A 22756-nucleotide genomic window follows, 5' to 3' on the forward strand; every position below is an offset into this window, starting at 1 on the left:
ATTTTATTTCAATGCAAAGGAGGTTAGAAATTACTAAAAGGAAGTAGACATGCTATCTACAAAATCCTCCAGTTATCAAAAAGGTACCAAGACAAATTAATTAGACTATTCTTAAACTATGAGCTAACAAATTAGCGGTGCAGCGATGAGCAAATGCTGCCAGCTTACGACAGCTGAAAAGAGTGTCACTTCATAATCTTACAACACCCCTCGGATCCGTGATGGTATCTGGAAGCTTAAGGGCATTGTATTGGGAAAGGTCAGGGTTAGCATAGAAGCAGATGTAGCCATCTTTAACTAGCCTACGCAAAAGTGGTGAAACCTTGTTTATATTTTCTTCAGTAACTTCACTCAACAGCTGTCTGAATTTCGGAATTCTCTCTACTTTAGGTATGTTGGTTGTACCTAAAAAATATGTGTTGTACAGCCATCTCTTCGGCCTAATTCACTAACATACCAATTGTGAGGCACACGCTCTCTATTCCCTTAGTTTTGCGCGTGTAATGGTCTCTGGTTTGACTGTATAAGGAATATGGGCATGTCCATAAAAAATAATCTGACATTATAGTTATTTGATGTCACTACACATGCACACTTGCTCCCATTATAAAATTTTTGAATTGATGCAGTATTTTCATGGCTTTCAGATATAATAAAAATTACTGATTTCAAAATAGTAGTTCCGGAGCTATGAAGTGCAACATGCGTAAATGATGGGACATCACAAAATGTTCCATCATTTATGGACACGCCCATATATAGAATATGACTGTATAACCTTTAGGTGAGTGAACAGAGAAAACGAATGCAATTCTAGGAGTTAGATGTGTAGCCAGTGGACCTGATGAGGACTAATTATCAGTAACTAACAACACCTATCAAGGTCGCTAGAATGTCATTACATGATAAAACCTTAAAAGCAAACATTTGCATACAGCGGCTATTTTGATACTAACAGACAACTATTCTTCTCTTTTATCATCTCTGATACTAACAGACAACCATTCTTCTGTTTCACCATCTTTGATACTAACAAACAACCAATCTTCTCTTTTACCATCTTTAGTATTAACAGACAAGCATTCTGCTTTTACAGATAGAAGTTTACCATAAGATCAAGCCAATGAAGACAGGAGACAAGCGAGCAACCAATGCACCCACCTTCTCTATCAGCCATGCTGTCAAAGAAGTACCACTCGGCATCGGCTGTAGTGTCACTGCCGACAAAGGCGACATAGTGCGAGGTTTCAATACAAAGCACGGCAGCTAGCTTAAGAACGCACTTGGCTGATGAAAATCCTTCATGTTTGTCCATATCTTCTAGCACTTGCGGTTGATGATGCCGCCGAGTTTTGGCTTGATGGTACTGGAAGGAAAGACAAAAACGCCTGGTTATAAATGTGGTTTAGTCTGAAGCAGGCCTGACACAAGCCCCTATCTGCAGCCTCATATGAAGCAATGACTCAGCAAATTCTCTGTTATATTGATGAAATCTTACCAATAACTGCATGTATACTAGTGCTGGGCACGAGTACTTCTTGGTCAACGGGTTTAGACCCGCCCCCTTCTGTTCGGGTTTTTCGAGTATCGGGTAGCTAGTAGTGCTAGGCTCGGGTATTTCTTTGCCTACGGGTTTTTCGGGTATCGGGTTTATTGATATGGATTTTATGTTTAAATTTTCTAAACAGATTTATCTTCAAATTTACAAAGCAATTATATTTCTTTTCAATTTATTTATCATTTTTCACAGTTTTTATTGACTAACATTCGTACTCGCAGCGTTAACAGGTGGATTGTTAAACAGTCAAGATAGTCTGGGGCTACAGGGCATTTTCGTGTCAACAGGTGGCAGAAGATAGGGTCTATGGTAGCTTAATACTTAAGCATGTTCTATGTACCTCTGACTTTTTGTAGACGGTGCTCCAAATATCATAAAAAACTTTACATTATCGGCTTTTTCCGTTAGTAAGGCTTGTTGGCTTAGTAGAACTTGGTTATAATGAATTATGCAATCCATCATAGCTAGCTGTGGTAATAATTTTAAACAGAGTTATTAAATTTTCACTATCAGCGCTGCTATCAATGCTGCTATCAAAGCTACTATCAACGCTGATAGCTGTTTCTAACAAGGCGATAGCGGAAACAGACTAAGGACCTATATGTTATCGATGATAGCGAACACGCGCCGTATCAAAAATGGCATAGATTTGTTTACGAAGCCGATTTGGCTAATTGCGCAAATAAAATGTGATGTAAGTATTTCTTCTCACCTTTTAATGACAAGTAATCACTGCTTGACTACAATATTTCTAGTAGGCATAGTAAATAAGGTATGATATATTTTATTCTATCTATTAAATTAAGGACTCGTTAAACTCCATTGTCATGCTTCCTTAGCAAAAATGACACAGAGATGCCTTGTGGTCCCAGACTAAGAGCGCAGGATGCAATAGACCGGGTTTTTGTTAACACTACCCGATGGATCCGTGTACCAAAACCCGAACTTGAAAGTCAAAACCTGAACCCGAAGGACCGGAATACCCGAAATCTCTATTACCCGATACTCGAGAGAAGATAAACCCGCGAGTTCAACGAGTATTACTACCCGTGCCCAGCACTAATGTATACCAGGTAGTTTTCATAACAACTAGTGGAATTGCTTCCCTTTGAAAGTTTGTCTATCAATTTCCGTTATATTGCTTCAAACAGAAATTGAATTTTTTTAATACATCTTTGCTCGGTATTATATCACAGAATCTCAGTATTTATTTTAAACAAAATTCTTTTTGCTTTGCACATGTATTATTTAATTTAAAAACACTCTTCTGACCTTTTACAATATGAGATAGATTCTCTAATGTACATGTACAACCTTAGTGGACCACTGATATCCCCAAAACCAAGCAATCAACCAATGGCGAGGCAAAATCACTCATGACAACCAATCATTATGCGAATTACATGAAAGCGAGCATATTTATATTACTTATTATAAATACAAAGAAATACTTTATTCAGCTTACACAAATACATGTACAGTCAAACATGGATAACTCGTCCACGGATAGCTCGAACACATGGTTAATTCAAACGGTTTCTTTGGTCCGTTCCCACGTAATGATAAATTGCTATAGATAACTCGAACTCAACACTGTTAATTCGAACTGTTTTTTTGCCCAACGGCTACCGAAACGGTTGTTATCGCTTTAGAAAATCACTTTATTCAAAGCCATAGAGGTAAACCTCATCTTTTCGTAATTCATAAGCGTTGTTATTACCACCATCGGCAAAATAATTTTGTCAACGACTTTTCTAAAGGTTTGGTCAAATTTGATTTATACTGCTATACGATTAATAGCACGGGCTTGCCGGGTCACGCGCGCAAGGATTTTCGCCACGCACATACAAAACAAAAACAGCATGTTGTTTTGTGTGCGTGGCGAAAATCCTTGAGTGCGTGACCCGGCTAGCCCGTGACGAATAGTTTTCCGACGTTGATTCCGTGTTGAATCAACGTCGGAATGTTGAATGTTTAAAACGTCTTAAAAATTGTTTTTATTAAACGTATACGTTGTCTTAGCTAAAAAAACTATTCATCGTTTGACCTAAACACAGAATACGTGTGTACATTCAATAAGTATCCATTCAAAAAGCGTGAGTGATATACAATGTACCGTTAAACCTCGTAAAACTTTTAATTGAACTGCCTCGGAGTGTTGCTCTTAACGAATCCCAGGTAAAGTAAGGGATTTTTCTTTGGTAACTTTTTCTTGAAGTTGCATAAACTTCAAGAAAAATTGGCAAAATTGATCGTGGGTAAAACGCTCAAAAGAAAAAGATGTCTTTTCTTTTGAGCATTTCAACAACGATCAAGTTTTTCCAATGTCAATCTAATAAAACGTCCTGGCAATAACATCACCTCAAACAACAAACCAACCTCAAGTGATAGAAAAATCTCTATACTTTTTGATAAAAACATTTTAAACTTTACATTAGAAGCATTTAATTTGAAACAAGCCATTTGTGCTTTTGATTTATATTATAGTTTGCATATGTACATGTATCTACTAATAAATAAGTAAATACATGGACTTGTGACAGTGCTCTGATAACTTGAACGCTCTGATAATTCGAACACTTTTGCTCGGTCTCGTGAAGTTCGAGTTATCCATGTTTGACTGTAGTTCGTTTATCAGAAGTCACACGTTTGATTTTTTTTTACAAAATTTCATTTCTGAACAGAAATCTATCATCAGCAACAGTATTTGGGTAGGTAAGCTCATAGACTGCGCAAGTGAAAAATTCTACAAAATATTGAACAGGTTGTAGAACGATGGAGCAAAACGCCTAGAGCTTGTGTTCGATTTACTGCCATTTGCAAAAGTATGGAGCCGGCCACAATAATGCAGCATTTCTGAAATATAAGCAGTTGTACTTGTCTTACAAAAGTGTGTAAGACAAGTTTTTGTACAAATACAAAAACCTGGTATGATTTCAGTGCTGAGAATGTCCTATATCTGTTTTTCTTGTTTACCAGTCTTTAAAAGCAGCACTCTATATCCTACCATAATGGGCTTATTGAATTCTAAAATTCAAACATAAGAGAATTAGGAAAATTCTTGGGCGCCTTCATACTTTTGAACATGACTGTAGTTTAGAGAAATCTTTACCATAATAATAACCGCATTCGTCTGTCCAAAGCTACGATTGGAGGTCGGAAAAACAGATTGCTTCATACAGGTATCGAACCAGCAACATTTGGCATAGCAACTTACACTATCCAACTTACAGTTGAACTGCGCCAATCATTCAGTTATTCTCTGGCACCCCTGAGACAATCGCTTACGGCACTCCTGACTTACAGGTCATTGTATTGGGAGGGTTATTTATTAGGCCAAACATAGGCTTTGTTTAGTTTGTTCACTGTAATCTATTACAAAGCGTACGACCATCACTACATCTATCACAAGTGATATCTACAACTGATGGAGTTCTCATCACCTAGCAACACGATTGAGTCGGAGGCTAGCGAGCATTCTCATTGGATAAGGACTTGTGTGCAGCGACTCAAGAATTTGAATAGGAAGTCTGTATCGAAGCAAAACTATGCTAAAGCGAAAAGGAAAGCGGAACATACGCACATTGTTCAGTTTTAAAATAATCAAGCCTTAGTAAGTAGCTGTTGGTCAGATTTCTTAATTAAATTGAACTCTAAAAAACCAGTAATTTTTATAAGTAGAAACTAACTTTCTTAATTTATCAAGCTTTGACATTTATTATAATTCTAACTATTCTGTCAATTCTACTAATATGTTTGACAGCATGATGAGTTAAGATTAATAAAAGACTAGAACATTTATCTTACCATCTATTGATTTTACTGGAAACTTGAAGAGCTTTCAATACAGTAATAGTAGTCTCGAATAGGGTCACCCTTTACATGTATAATTAACAGACAGCATCAATAACAGACCCATAATGTAAGAGCAACTCACATCATCTATGCAGCTGCCACAGAAAGAAGACTTAGAAAACTCAGGGTGCTCCTTGTAGCAGCCGTAACACTCGTAATGGGCATCATTGCCACATACGTAGCACGACTGATGAGCTGCAAGATAGAGATCCTGGTTACCGATAAAGCGCTTTAACATATTTGAGGCATATTTGAGGCCCTGCCATGGTATTCAACCACTATTTTTTCCAGAAAGTCGCTCGCAAACCAATTACTTGGAATTCTGAAACAAGTTTTTCTGTTACAAATGATGTTAATCATTTTAATTCGTTTCAAAATCCAAAAAACTACTTTATGATCATTTCACATTATTTTACACCATAAACTGAAGATTAAGAAAACTATTATGTAATATATAAAGTAAACTGAATTAGCCATAAATACTCAATTAATAGGGCAGGATAGACTGGAAACAGTATTACAATATCTATAGCAGCTCACACTCTACCTCACTTTTTTATCATTTTGTGAGAAATAAAAAAATGCAAAAGTAGTTTGTGTGCTTTATTCGACACAATATAAAAATTGAACGATAACCAATGCAATGAGGAAAAGATAAAATACGGTCAGTATTTAGTAAATGCCCAAGAGCACATCTGCACGTAACGGCTAAACACTAAAGATAATGAAAGAGAATGTCAATTGGTGCCTGAATCGTGCTGCCGAGATTCCTTGGCTTATCTTAGGAGCGTTTGGTTCTGAATTGTGGTTCAGCATTTGAAACAAAAAGCCTACATTCGTTGTTTGAACCTTGATTTGTTTGAGACCTGACAAACTTCTAAATTTGAGAATAAACTCTAATTCAAAAAGGAATATGTATTTGCAGGACTTTTGTAATATCTCCAAACAAACCAAATTGAGCGGATTATCACGTGTAACAAATGTCATGGGGAGATAACTAGGCTTGCAGTGTGTCAATCTGAGCTATTTTCATTTCTTGTATGTGTCCTAGTAAATATACTATCAGCATGAGAACAGTTTCACATTAGCCCCTTATTAAATGCTGCAGACCGTTTGATTTATATTCATCCATACTGCAGATAGTTCTGTTATCAGAATAAATCTATTTATTTGTTATTTGGATAAAAGTTATTTATCTATTACCTGGATAACCTAACCACGATCAACATTTTGATTGATGGTTATTGGATATATGTGACAGGTTTGCCTCAGTGCCTTGTAGCATGTTTGCATCAGTACCTTGTGACATATTTGAGTTGATGCCTTGTAATATGTTTGTATTGAGGTGTCATACAACATTCTTTTTGTCAAATTCTGGTAATTTCAGACCAGCTGATTGTCGCTAAAGCCATACCATCTTACTCTGATAACTGTCTTAACACAGCCCATATTATTCTTATGATATTATTTTGCAAAATTATTAGTTGCAAAAATAATTTTGCAACTAAAATTTCTTATTTACATGTTGTTTCCCTCAATATGTAGCATATATTCTTTGGTGCGTAAAAATACATTATTGTGAAAATGATGTTGGTACTGTAATGAAAACTACCTCCCATAAATACATGTATATGCCTACAAATACTGATCAAATTCTCTGACAAAAAACAACAAATCTTGAAACACAGTTCATGTTGCAAAGAGGCTGCTTGTCAGTAATAAACAGGAGGTGAGGAGCAAGAGAAAGTGAGTAAAGGATTATTAATCATACCTCCTGCAAGTAAGTCAGTAACATCTAGCTCCATGCTAGGCATTACCTGATCATACATTTTGTAGGCTTTACCAAACCTTGGAAGGTTCAGGATCAGGTATGGTGGAATCTGGAAGAATAGGAGAGCATTTTACTTCATATACTAGCACCAAAGTATTTTAACAACTAATACAGAATGGTTGGTCTTTTTCTCTGGTGAGGAGAAAGGTGAATGGTGTGATAAGGCATGGGAATGCGGGTAGTCTAGGACATCTCAAACAACGTAAGAGGGGTTGCAAAAGATTTGACATACTTACACAAAGAACTAGACACCACCTAGTTCGAGAGAATGTCTAATACGGCGGAAATGGGGGATGGTCAAACCATGGGACAAGATTTGAAGGCATTCTGGGAGTGAAAATAATAATAAACATACACAAGAATGGATAAAGATAGCCGCAGCAATGGAGAGATCAAACACTATAAAATATCGCCCCAGGCACAAGTCACGATGAGCATTTTTGTAGCTTGAATTAGTATGCGACTTGGTGAATGGCCGGCGTAGCCCAGGTAATAAATTTTTTGGACAGAATGTTTGTTTTTATTTAACATATAAAATTGTTACCATTCTAATTTTTAAACTTCATTTCATGAGAAAAGTGTTTTTGTGTAGTTCAAATAAATTCAGAGAAAAAAGAAAATTGTAAAGGTTTTCTAACTTTTTCAAACTGTAACTTTTAATTTCATATCATGAAAAAAGTGTTTTGTTGAAATATATTAAGAGAAAAAATAAAACTGTAAAAGTATTTGAATGTAAAATCCTTACAAGTAATGGCAAAATATATTCTGTTTTGCTACAATTTCAATAAAAATTATTTGGTGCACAATTATATGATTTTAATTCATTTCATTGTTGGCATAATGCGAAAATATTGTATGGCGTGGTATAGAAACCAATGGTAATTATTTAATGCAAACACCTCCAGGTAAAAATCACCAAAATCATCATAATTAAAAACAAGTAACAAAAAATTAACCTTACAAACTGTAGTTACCTACAATAACTTTAGTTTATTTAGTGGCTATGATCTGCAAGAAAATGTAACATTACAATGTACTACGTGCGGTAAATACCATGAAGAGCTCTTACCTTTGAGACAGACGTATAACATAAACCCTGAATCTAACTTAAATGAATTTAGTTAAATTACTAACAACAGACATGAAGGAAGTATTAGCACATGTATGTATTTTAGCAAACTTCAAACTTATAACTAAAATTTTATCATTTATCTGATTTTGAATCCGTTTTTACAATAACAAATAGTGCTGAACTCGCAACGGCGAGCAATGTACATTTCTTAATAACGTATATAATCAGTGCACAACTTACCAAATTTACCTTCGATAGAAATTAATGTTGATATCGTGTGGCAGATAAAAATCGCCCTAACAAAAAAGTGTCGTGTTTCATGAAGTTAAGCAAAAACTATTTCATAACAGCGGCATCGTAACACGTGGGCGCAATGCTCAAACAATGCGTCATTTAGTGTGTGCATACGTAAGACGGTATGCGATAATGTCTTTGTTCAATATGCCTTGTATAGCTCAGTGGTAGAGCGCATGAATTTAAAATTTAGTTGCAATCTTCGTGAGTCCTACCCCCCAGCAGAATGCGGAATTTTAATATCCAAGATTTCAATAACCATAGCCGGACAGACCGAAAGATCTCCAAACAGACAATGAGAAACTTGAGATTTATATATATATATATAGATGGTAACACAGTAATAATGAGACAAATGTTGCCAGCCACTCATTACTGAGGATGGTAAATAACTGCTTACCTTCTTAAATTTGAATTTCTCCTGCAAACACGTTCGCTCCACTAATTCTTGCACAGTGGGAAACTTGAAGTTATCTTCTTTCTCAGCATATATTTGAAAGAGGTGTGACTCTTGACCATTGCTATATATAAAAAGCAAATATGTCATTTATGAACGAAGTTTGTGCTCTTCTGATTATAACAAAATGAGCGAAGTCATGGCAAACAAACACCCACATTCTTACTGATACTCTGATAAATGGATGAAGTTTACAGCTTCCCTAGATATATATTATAGTTAATAAACCTCAACCGAAAGCCAACAGTTTAATATTGATCATACTTCTTTGTTAGTATTCTACCTTGGTTATATAATTTAATATTGATCATACTTCTTTGTTAGTATTCTACATTGGTTCAACAGTTTAATATTGATCATACTTCTCTGTTGGTAATCTACCTTGGTTATATAGTTTAATATTGATCATACTTCTTTGTTAGTATTCTACCTTGGTTCAACAGTTTAACACTGATCTTACTTCTTTATTAGTATTCTACATTGGTTCAACAGTTTAATATTGATCATACTTCTTTGTTAGTACTCTACCTTGGTTCAATAGTTTAGCATTGATCACAATTCTTTGTTAGTATTCTACCATGGTTCAATAGTTTAACATTGATCATACTTCTTTGTTAGTATTCTACCTTGGTTCAATAGTTTAACATTGATCATACTTCTTTGTTAGTATTCTACCTAGGTTCAACAGTTTAACACTGATCATACTTCTTTGTTAGTATTCTACCTTGGTTCAATAGTTTAACACTGATCTTACTTCTTTATTAGTATTCTACATTGGTTCAACAGTTTAATATTGATCATACTTCTTTGTTAGTATTCTACCTTGGTTCAACAGTTTAATATTGATCACACTTCTTTGTTAGTATTCTACCTTGGTTCAATAGTTTAACATTGATCATACTTCGTTGTTAGTATTCTACCTTGGTTCAACAGTTTAATATTGATCATACTTCTTTGTTAGTATTCTACCTTGGTTCAACAGTTTAACATTGATCATACTTCTTTGTTAGTATTCTACCTTGGTTCAATAGTTTAACATTGATCTTACTTCTTTGTTAGTATTCTACCTTGGTTCAACAGTTTAACACTGATCTTACTTCTTTATTAGTATTCTACATTGGTTCAACAGTTTAATATTGATCATACTTCTTTGTTAGTATTCTACCTTGGTTCAACAGTTTAATATTGATCATACTTCTTTGTTAGTATTCTACCTTGGTTCAACAGTTTAATATTGATCATACTTCTTTGTTAGTATTCTACCTTGGTTATATAGTTTAATATTGATCATACTTCTTTGTTGGTATTCTACCTTGATTCAACAGTTTAATATTGATCATACTTCTTTGTTAGTACTCTACCTAGGTTCAATAGTTTAGCATTGATCATACTTCTTTGTTAGTATTCTACCTTGGTTATATAGTTTAATATTGATCATACTTCTTTGTTGGTATTCTACCTTGATTCAACAGTTTAATATTGATCATACTTCTTTGTTAGTACTCTACCTAGGTTCAATAGTTTAGCATTGATCATACTTCTTTGTTAGTATTCTACCTTGGTTCAACAGTTTAATATTGATCACACTTCTTTGTTAGTATTCTACCTTGGTTCAATAGTTTAACATTGATCATACTTCTTTGTTAGTATTCTACCTTGGTTCAACAGTTTAATATTGATCATAGTTCTTTGTTAGTATTCTACCTTGGTTCAACAGTTTAATATTGATCATACTTCTTTGTTAGTATTCTACCTTGGTTCAATAGTTTAACATTGATCTTACTTCTTTGTTAGTATTCTACCTTGGTTCAACAGTTTAACACTGATCTTACTTCTTTATTAGTATTCTACCTTGGTTCAACAGTTTAATATTGATCATACTTCTTTGTTAGTATTCTACCTTGGTTCAACAGTTTAATATTGATCACACTTCTTTGTTAGTATTCTACCTTGGTTCAATAGTTTCACATTGATCATACTTCTTTGTTAGTATTCTACCTTGGTTCAACAGTTTAATATTGATCATACTTCTTTGTTAGTATTCTACCTTGGTTATATAGTTTAATATTGATCATACTTCTTTGTTGGTATCCTACCTTGATTCAACAGTTTAATATTGATCATACTTCTTTGTTAGTATTCTACCTTGGTTCAATAGTTTAACATTGATCATACTTCTTTGTTAGTATTCTACCTAGGTTCAACAGTTTAATATTGATCATACTTCTTTGTTAGTATTCTACCTTGGTTCGATAGTTTAATATTGATCATACTTCTTTGTTAGTATTCTACCTTGGTTCAACAGTTTAATACTGATCATACTTCTTTGTTAGTATTCTACCTTGGTTAAATAGTTTAGCATTGATCATACTTCTTTATTAGTATTCTACCTTGGTTCAACAGTTTAACATTGATCATACTTCTTTGTTAGTATTCTACCTTGGTTCAACAGTTTAACATTGATCATACTTCTTTGTTAGTATTCTACCTTGGTTCAATAGTTTAACATTGATCATACTTCTTTATTAGTATTCTACCTTGGTTCAACAGTTTAACACTGATCATATTTCTTTGTTAATACTCTACCTTGGTTCAATAGTTTTATTTTGATCATACTTCTTTGTTAGTACTCTACCTTGGTTCAATAGTTTAACATTGATCATACTTCTTTGTTAGTATTCTACCTTGGTTCAATAGTTTAACATTGATCATACTTCTTTGTTAGTATTCTACCTTGGTTCAACAGTTTAACATTGATCATACTTCTTTGTTAGTATTCTACCTTGGTTCAATAGTTTAACATTGATCATACTTCTTTGTTAGTATTCTACCTTGGTTCAATAGTTTAAACATTGATCATACTTCTTTATTAGTATTCTACCTTGGTTCAACAGTTTAACACTGATCATACTTCTTTGTTAGTATTCTACCTTGGTTCAATAGTTTAATATTGATCATACTTCTTTGTTAGTATTCTACCTTGGTTCAACAGTTTAACATTGATCATACTTCTTTGTTAGTATTCTACCTTGGTTCAACAGTTTAACATTGATCATACTTCTTTGTTAGTATTCTACCTTGGTTCAATAGTTTAACATTGATCATACTTCTTTATTAGTATTCTACCTTGGTCCAACAGTTTAACATTGATCATACTTCTTTGTTAGTATTCTACCTTGGTTCAACAGTTTAATATTGATCATACTTCTTTATTAGTATTCTACCTTGGTTCAATAGTTTAACATTGATCACACTTCTTAGTTAGTATTCTACCTTGGTTCAATAGTTTAACATTGATCATACTTCTTTGTTAGTATTCTACCTTGGTTCAATAGTTTAACATTGATCATACTTCTTTGTTAGTATTCTACCTTGGTTCAACAGTTTAATATTGGTCATACTTCTTTGTTAGTATTCTACCTTGGTTCAATAGTTTAACACTGATCTTATTTCTTTGTTAGTACTCTACCTTGGTTCAATAGTTTAGCATTGATCACACTTCTTTGTTAGTATTCTACCTTGGTTCAATAGTTTAACATTGATCATACTTCTTTGTTAGTGTTCTACCTTGGTTCAACAGTTTAATATTGATCATACTTCTTTGTTAGTATTCTACCTTGGTTATATAATTTAATAATGATCATACTTCTTTGTTAGTATTCTTCATTGGTTTAACAGTTTAATATTGATCATACTTCTTTGTTAGCACTCTACCTTGGTTCAATAGTTCAGCATTGATCTTACTTCTTTGTTAATACTCTACCTTGGTTCAATAGTTTAACATTGATCATACTTCTTTGTTAGTATTCTACCTTGGTTCAATAGTTTAACATTGATCATACTTCTTTATTAGTATTCTACCTTGGTTCAACAGTTTAACATTGATCATACTTCTTTGTTATTATTCTACCTTGGTTTAACAGTTTAGCATTGATCATACTTTTTTATTAGTATTCTACCTTGGTTCAACAGTTTAACACTGATCTTATTTCTTTGTTATTATTCTACCTTGGTTTAACAGTTTAGCATTGATCATACTTCTTTGTTAGTATTCTACCTTGGTTCAATAGTTTAACACTGATCTTATTTCTTTGTTATTATTCTACCTTGGTTCAACAGTTTAGCATTGATCATACTTTTTTATTAGTATTCTACCTTGGTTCAATAGTTTAACATTGATCATACTTCTTTGTTAGTATTCTACTTTGGTTCAATAGTTTAACATTGATCATACTTCGTTGTTATTATTCTACCTTGGTTCAACAGTTTAGCATTGATCATACTTTTTTATTAGTATTCTACCTTGGTTCAACAGTTTAATATTGATCATACTTCTTTATTAGTATTCTACCTTGGTTCAATAGTTTAACATTGATCATACTTCTTTGTTAGTATTCTACCTTGGTTCAATAGTTTAACATTGATCACACTTCTTTATTAGTATTCTACCTTGGTTCAACAGTTTAACACTGATCTTATTTCTTTGTTTGTACTCTACCTTGGTTCAATAGTATAGCATTGATCACACTTCTTTGTTAGTATTCTACCTTGGTTCAATAGTTTAACATTGATCATACTTCTATGTTAGTATTCTACCTTGGTTCAACAGTTTAATATTGATCATACTTCTTTGTTAGTATTCTACCTTGGTTCAACAGTTTAACATTGATCATACTTCTTTGTTAGTATTCTACCTTGGTTCAATAGTTTAACATTGATCATACTTCTTTGTTAATATTCTACCTTGGTTTAACAGTTTAACATTGATCACACTTCTTAGTTAATATTCTACCTTGGTTCAACAATTTAACATTGATCATACTTCTTTGTTAATACTCTACTTTGGTTCAACAGTTTAACATTGATCATACTTCTTTGTTAGTATTCTACCTTGGTTCAATAGTTTAGCATTGATCATACTTCTTTGTTAGTATTCTACCTTGATTCAACAGTTCAACACTGATCATACTCCTTTGTTAATATTCTACCATGGTTCAACAGTTTAACATTGATCACAAAATGAAATTAATCAAATCATGTTCAAATACTTTTCAAATGCCAAAATTCTACTGATAAATATGAAATTGGTTGTCACACTGTTCATTTAAAGCAGTTTGCAACCATATAAATTTTTGGCAATAGTAAAAGAAACACACATAATAGAAGCAAAATATAAAAACAAGCATATAAAAAGAGAGATTGCTAAAATAATTATCAGTCACCGTCTGGTCATGCAATTCTAAGCAAGTCGGTACAACAACACCCCAAAACCGACCTCGAAACACCATTTTATCTTAGTGCTGGATAATGATTCCAGTGCATTCGGTTTTTTGATAGTTATTCTCTCTCGGTTTATCGATTCAGAAAGAGAAGACAACTGCGTATGAACCAAATTTTACATCACGATTCGATTCAGTGTTGGTGCATGCCCACGCAGCAGTTTCCTAAACAAAGTTTCGTGAAAGCATCGATCGGTCAGCAAATGTGTTTAGAGTTTTTTCCATCCAAATTGTAGCAGTAGTCTTGACTCTTGCCAAATTAACTCATGTGATGTTTTGTAGTTAAGAGACTCATATTTGTAATATCTTATTATGGTATTAATCTTTATTGATTGTATTTGTCCTGAGGATATTGTAATTTTTTTATTTATATTAATTCAAATGCTTTTAAATTAATTAGTTTGATGTTGATTCATTAAATTTTAAAGAGGATAACATTTTTTCAAATCGTATTGGTTAATTAATATTAATATAATTTAAAATGACACAATTACTTGAACATTTTTTGCAAATATTAATTATAAGTTTTCTATTTATTAGTAAATATACAAATCTCGGTTCGATGCGGTTCATAATGCCCATATGAGTAAACCGAAGTAACAAATGAAGATTCGGTTTCATTCGGTTTTCAGGAGAAAACAACTCTGAAATTAAATGCATAGTGCAGGTAGACATCGAACAGCTCTATTTTATCCATTTTCTGTTTTACATCATAACTGTAGGTTTTTTAAAAGATAAGGGAAAAAGATTTGTGGTGTTCAAAAAACCATCTCATATGTGAAAACAGGTATTCGCCATATAAGCTCAGGACAGACTTTTTTGAGATAAATGCTGCTATGTAAAAAATATACTTGAGGATGATGTGATCACACATCATCCTCAAGTATATTACCCGAATACAAGAGGTCACACAGCAATTGTACCTGAGAGCAAGGAGGTCATACAACAGTCATAATCGAGGACATGGAGGTCACACAGCAAGCAGTCATACAAATCTGAAGATGATGAGGTCACACATCAGTCATACTCGAGGACATGGAGGTCACACAGCAAGCAGTCATACCTGAAGATGATGAGATCACACATCAGTCATACTCAAGGACAAGGAAACAACACAGCAGTCCTACCTGAGGACAAGGAAACCACCTAACGGTCATACGTCAGATCAAGGAGATGACACAACAGTTGTACCTGAGTACAAGGGTATAACACAGCAGTCATACCTAAGGACGATGGGTGAAGGTGTTACAAATGTATTCACCAAGAGGAGGTTCAAAAACTCCTCAGGATCCTTTTCATCTTCAGTAAGTCCCTTGACAAGTCCCCATTCTGCTAACAGCTTTCTCAATTCATGCATTCCCTTCTTTTGAGCCAGGCCATACCTGATGTTTGATTGATATTTATTAAAAGGCTAAGATATTTACCTACATATAGATATCCAATAAAGTGATTGAAAGGCTAAGATATTTACCTACATATAGATATTCAATAAGGTGATTGAAAGGTTAAGGTATATACCTACATATAGATATCCAATAAGGTGATTGAAAGGTTAAGGTATATACCTACATATAGATATCCAATAAGGTGATTGAAAGGCTGAGATATTTACCTACATAGAAATATCCAATAAAGTGATTGAAAGACTAAGATATTTACCTACATATAGATATCCAATAAGGTGATTGAAAGGCTAAAATATTTACCTACATATAGATATCCAATAAGGTGATTGAAAGGCTAAGATATTTACCTACATATAGATATCCAATAAGGTGATTGAAAGGCTAAAATATTTACCTACATATAGATATCCAATAAGGTGATTGAAAGGCTGAGATATTTACCTACATAGAAATATCCAATAAAGTGATTGAAAGGCTAAGATATTTACCTACATATACAATGTAGATATCCAATAAGGTGATTGAAAGGCTAAGATATTTACCTACATATAGATATCCAATAAGGTGATTGAAAGGTTAAGGTATTTACCTACATATAGATATCCAATAAGGTGATTTCGTACTCAAACATATTCATACACTTTAAACACAATGCTACTGTAAAACAGTTCATTTTACGATCAAAAATTGACTCGCTACATTACTCACTTTCTAAGGGGCGCAACTATGCGAGTTCGTAAAACCTCCCGTATGCTCTCTGTCCTTCGGAAGTCGTCATCTTCTTTTTTATCATTCTGCTTGTCACTGGGGAAGAGTATGTTGTCGAAGATTGTCAAGTAAGAAAACATTGCAAAAATACAGGCATCCATATAGCAGGAATTGAGGTCACCTTGAACCCCCTTCCATCTGTCACTATACTGATAAGGATGTGTTGGTGGCAAAACATACTCGTCAACTACCTCGTGCAATAGCTCTCCAAGTTCTTTGTCTTCTACTAAATCTTTTTGTGATCGTTCCACAGGAGTGATGGTAGTATAATAAGTGTTGTCATCTCGCTTGAGTACCATTCCTTTCAGTAACATCTGTTCGTTGGGTTCCTCAAAAGGCCAGTCTGGGCAAATATATTAATAGTAGCAAAACAGAAGCAACGATTTCTCTAAAGACTTCATTAGATGCTAATTAGAATTCGGAAAATAACTCTACAACTTGAACAATCAATGAATCATGGCTATAGAGAATCATGGCTATAGTGAACTATGGCTATAGAGAACTATGGCTATAGTGAACCATGGCTATAGAGAATCATGGCTATAGTGAAGTATGGCTATAGTGAACCATGGCTATAGTGAACTATGGCTATAGTGAACCATGGCTATAGTGAACCATGGCTATAGTCAATCATGGCTATAGTGAGCCATGGCTATAGTGAATCATGGCTATAGTGAACCATGGCTATAGTGAACCATGGTTATAGTAATCAAAGCTTATGGAACATCCTCGCTTTGCTAATCTGTATTTAAAAAGAAATGATAGAAGGGCAAGCCTGTCCAAACAAGGCTCTTATCGGTTATGGTGCATCTTAGGTCGGTACATCCCGCATGCAATGCATGCGCAACGCACATACAAGTGGATACAACACCGACACAAGTAATTAACAACGCGTGCGCCACAACGTGACACTGTTAACACATCAATATTATTAATAATATTAATGTGTAATGATAATAATAGTAGTAAAAATATTATATTATCATTCAATATTCTATTTATAGTCTGTTAATAAAACAGCTTTAAAACATCGCACCAAGTATTCTATTTATTTTCTATTTTCTATTGCCCGTTGTATGTGCGTTGTGATGATATAGTGTATGCGCGTTGTATCCACAATGTTTGGGCGTTGTAAGTGCCTTGTATGCGCGTTGCGCATGCGTTGTACCGACCTAAGATGCACCGTTGCCCTCTTGTCATAATGTGTAGGCTAAAATATTTACCTACATATAGATATCCAATAAGGTGATTGAAAGGCTAAGATATTTACCTACATATAAATATCCAATAAGGTGATTGAAAGGTTAAGGTATATACCTACATATAGATATCCAATAAGGTGATTGAAAGGCTAAGATATTTACCTACATATAGATATCCAATAAGGTGATTGAAAGGCTAAGATATTTACCTACATATAGATATCCAATAAAGTGATTGAAAGGCTAAGATATTTACCTACATATAGATATCCAATAAGGTGATTGAAAGGTTAAGGTATATACCTACATATAGATATCCAATAAGGTGATTGAAAGGCTAAGATATTTACCTACATATAGATATCCAATAAAGTGATTGAAAGGCTAAGATATTTACCTACATATAGATATCCAATAAGGTGATTGAAAGGTTAAGGTATATACCTACATATAGATATCCAATAAGGTGATTGAAAGGCTAAGATATTTACCTACATATAGATATCCAATAAAGTGATTGAAAGGCTAAGATATTTACCTACATATAGATATCCAATAAGGTGATTGAAAGGTTAAGGTATATACCTACATATAGATATCCAATAAGGTGATTGAAAGGCTGAGATATTTACCTACATAGAAATATCCAATAAAGTGATTGAAACTTGGAATGAAAATGAATATATTACCCAGTCTATGATGATAATGCAACTACCTGTAGACCCACCAGCATCCCAGACGCTAGTACAATAGACTGTAAAACGTAAATAATTCATATCGGGTAAGTTTATGTTATAGGGATTTTACGCTACACAAACAATAACATACATGTAAACTGCCTAATCCTTTTTAAGATTTTCCCAGACTCACCCCTTTAGCCCTTCAGAAAAAAAACTAAACTTGACTTGTCAATTTATCGAATGTACCGTAATTGTGGTTTTGTTGGTTTGTATCGATAACTTTTCTCTTTTTGTCTATCACATACACTTGGTTTAGAGTCCATGATTACAGTAATTTTACATTATGTTAAGGAGAGTGCAAACCTTCAATATCAATTTGAATCCTTTTATACTTTTTTCCTACGCGGCAACGAAAAAAAGTAAGTTTGAAACAAAGTAAAACAAAAATATATCCTTGCTATCATCAGAGCGGTGTCTGTCTGTTCTTCTATGTTTCCGAAGTCAGGCTTAGATGCAAGGATGAAAGAACGTTTTCAACGAGACTCCAACTCATGACATTTAGCTTCATAGACTGACACTTTACCACCTGCGCCAGTCGACCATCCAATGGTATTTTTGAATAATTATACAACTACTTATTCTCTTTGCTTTATTGGTACTCCTGACAATCTATCTCGGCACACTAGACGTCATTGGTACTCCTGAAAATCTATCTCGGCACACTAGACGTCATTGGTACTCCTGAAAATCTATCTCGGTACACTAGACTTTATTGGTACTCCTGACAATCTATCTCGGTACACTGGACTTTATTGGTACTCCTGATAATCTATCTCGGTACACTAGACTACTAGAGTACTAGTACATATAATAGAGTATAAGTTGTTTTCTCTTGCAAATGTGACATGAGTGAAAACAATATTTTTAAGGCCAACTATGAGATTCTGCTTATCCAAACCATATTTGAGAATTGACCAACTTGGCGCTTTACATTGTATAGAATTTTTACGTAACACAAAGCAGACTTTAGATAAATTAATCATGCTAAGTGAAAGTTACGGTAAAGGAGGTTACCATTATATTCGCGTCTACTCATTTTCCATTATGAAAACGAACATAGGTTTTCATTATAAAAGCGATGTCCAATAAGGTGATAGAAAGGCTAAGACATTTACCTACATGGAGGTATCCAGTTAGGTGAGTGAAAGGCTAAGATATTTACAATGTAAATACATATAGATATCCAATTAGGTGACTGAAAGGCTAAAATATTTACCTATATATAGATATCCAATAAGGTGATTGAAGATTAAGATATTTACCTACATAAAAAAGTTTCACTCATAGACATTGTAGTGTTATATTGACGATTGGAACTCACCGTGTCCGCGCACATCCTTCTTATTGTAGGTAGAGAAATGATCCTCATACACAGACAACGGTTGGTCATCATTTTGTCTCCCCATCCCCCTCACAGATTCCCTAACAGGTGAAGCCTCACGAGCATTCCGTTCTCCACTAGAAAGATGTTGCTGATCCAAGGAAACAGGCTGTGTTTTAGTCGTCGTATGACCAGCCAGCTCAGATTTCAGATTTTTATACTGTAGAGATACAGACTCTCGAAAATTTTGGCTTTTTGGGGGTGCATCTTCACTTCTTCTATATCCGTCTGAGTGCTGGCGTGACAAGCTTCCTCGAGTATGCTTCATAGATAATTCTGGATCATCTCTTAATTGACGTGAGACATCTCCAGACCTTGAGCGCGGAGGGTCCTTGAGAGTAAAGCGAGAAAAAGCAGAGGCGATTTAACATTAGCATATAACCATCCAGCAAGAAAAACTTGAAAACAGTTTTAATTACATGTAACACTCATTTACGTTTATTTTCCAAAAACACATATCACTATGAGTTTAAAAAAAGACCAATAAATAGGCATATAAATTAAAATATACTGCTTAACTATGAGATTAACATATCTACGCATTGGAAAATTAAAACAAATACAGTACATGATATTAGCATACATCCATAATTATAATCAGTAACTAGGTGATGATATACATATATTAGCATACATGTACTTAATAAGCAGTCAAACCCCGGCTGATGATCACCTCGGCATACAATCTTTCGATATTTGCCATGAAATTTGTGCATACATTATCTTGACATGCGACATAATTTCTAACATACATCGTTTAAAATTTCTCAAATCACTACGGTTAAGTAAGTACAAAAACTGGTAACAATTGAAAATAAAATATTGAGATAATAAAAAACATAGTGTAAATTGAGTTAATTTAAACTACAGTGATCCTCAATAAGCGAAAGTTGCAAGGAGCTCCGACGCACAACCAAGGCAATGGAGAAAATAATACTAGAAATTCCACTGCCATACAGCCCACGAAAAGAGATATTGGAAAAAAAGAAAGGGTACTGATGGTTGAGAAATGCAATATTAGCAGTCAAATGGCACTGCAGTGCAATAGGATAACTGCAATGGTAGCTGTAATGTACTGGGTGTGGGTGTTATTATATACAACAAATAGCAATAATGAAAGGAAAAGATTATATGTTTATATCTCTCCCCCAGCAATAGGAGAAATGCAATATTGGCCAATATTAGAAGTAAAATGCACTGATATTATTATAATAACCAATATTATTAATATAGTAATAATATAAAACCAATACACAATTTTGTTTACATTTAAAAACGTCATAGTTTTTATAATCTCATAAGTATAATCTCATAATCTTAAAATATCATAAGAATCGTTAGAAAACAATATCATCTTCATTTCCTTTACTTACACTGCGTTGTACATCAGTTAGAATACCGAAGTACTCAAGAGTCTAAAATGTCAGTTACTTTGAAATCGGCAAAAATGAAACGATTTCAGTACTCCCACGTTAATTACAGAAACCTTCGACAATGCTATAGACTGGTGAAATGTGCACGTTATTTTTTCGTGAAATGCGCACGACTTTATCGTTCTATTCTCTGTCGCTCGGCGTTTCAATTTTCGGTCTTAACTTTTATTAAACCAAGCTTTTCAAGCGTTTTGTGGCGATTTTCGTCCAAATCAATCTGTCTATTTGTGTATAATCCGATCAGATGGGTTAGTTTTAGGAATTTGCGGTAACCTTTCAAAGGCTTGGTAACATATTTAAATAGGTTTATATGCGTTTTGTATCATTATTATACTTAAACGACTTTACTGAAAAATAGTTAAATTTGTTGATAGGATTTTGTTACAAGGGTTTGGTGACGGCCGTTAACTGATAATTTTTTGGGAGTTGTGTGCACATGTGCATTTATCATAAATCTCCCAATTAATCGATTCGCTCTTGTTTGGTCGTGGGACTATAATAGGGTTAGACAAACTACTTTTGAGTTAGAAAAAATTAAAGTTTGTTTGTACAAATATTTTTTGTTTGGCTGCTGTTTGAAAATTGGACCATCCTAAAGAATCACATCTCTTTCTTCACAATATCTCACCAGAAAATTCTTCAAAACATCTAGTGGACTAGTGAACTAGAAGGACTAGTGCACTAGAAAGACTACAGGACTAGTGAAATTTGGTGTCAAAAAAATTACAACACAAACCGGATTTGATCTGAAATGGCGAAATTGATACAATGATTTTCTAAAAAAACATAGAACTTCCCGTTTTCAGCCAAGACTTCAACTCCATTGCCAAGTGAACTTTGTGTCAATACAAATATGGACAAAACACCATTGAATATGATATATTTGTGGAACTTGTGGAAACTAGTCCTGCAAGCAACAAACCCCTTCCGAACATTATTGTTTTTAATACACGAAAGCAATGTACTTGTGTACTTATGTACAGAACTGGTAAATCATCTACTAAAGGGCCATCTACATACTTGTAGAGTTTATTACTCAAAGTTGACAAAGCCAACTAGATATTCGCTACATTCATCAAATCTGTGACTGCTACACCAAAGGGAAAGAATATAAAAGTGATGAGATGCATACTAATTTACTAGGCAGAGTATTTAAAACACAAATACTATAATAAAATACAAATAATATATAATAAAATACAAATACTATATAATAAAATACAAATACTATATAACAAAATACAAATACTATATAATAAAACACAAATACTATATAATAAAAACTACACCTAACATAAATTTATGTTCCCACTAGAAATAGTAGAATCTTTGTCTGAAGTAGAATGTACCAGCCAGCATTTATTCCTCGCAATGCTAAGCAGGCTTAACTTCCTTATTTCTGACAAAACTTTATAGTATCAGATTCTTAATTTTTTCACATTTTATTGAACAGAAATACCATACAGACTGATCTTTAATA

The 22756-nt window shown here is 33.7% G+C and overlaps 1 protein-coding gene across 1 annotated transcript in view; it reads right to left on the reverse strand.

Annotated features, from left to right (window-relative positions):
- LOC137386464 (ubiquitin carboxyl-terminal hydrolase CYLD-like) overlaps positions 1 to 22756 on the reverse strand; it is a 72402-nt gene continuing 49646 nt past the window's right edge. The window contains exons 16-23 of the mRNA XM_068072840.1: positions 19784 to 20174; positions 16461 to 16863; positions 15570 to 15728; positions 9011 to 9131; positions 7185 to 7293; positions 5496 to 5608; positions 1162 to 1366; positions 1 to 405 (exon numbers count right to left, since the gene is read on the reverse strand). Coding sequence (XP_067928941.1) covers positions 191 to 405; positions 1162 to 1366; positions 5496 to 5608; positions 7185 to 7293; positions 9011 to 9131; positions 15570 to 15728; positions 16461 to 16863; positions 19784 to 20174 — 1716 coding nt within the window. The 3' untranslated portion in view covers positions 1 to 190. The remainder of the gene's footprint in view (positions 406 to 1161; positions 1367 to 5495; positions 5609 to 7184; positions 7294 to 9010; positions 9132 to 15569; positions 15729 to 16460; positions 16864 to 19783; positions 20175 to 22756) is intronic.

The sequence above is a fragment of the Watersipora subatra genome, chromosome 1 (genome assembly GCF_963576615.1).
Source record: "Watersipora subatra chromosome 1, tzWatSuba1.1, whole genome shotgun sequence".
Classification (NCBI taxonomy): domain Eukaryota; kingdom Metazoa; phylum Bryozoa; class Gymnolaemata; order Cheilostomatida; family Watersiporidae; genus Watersipora; species Watersipora subatra.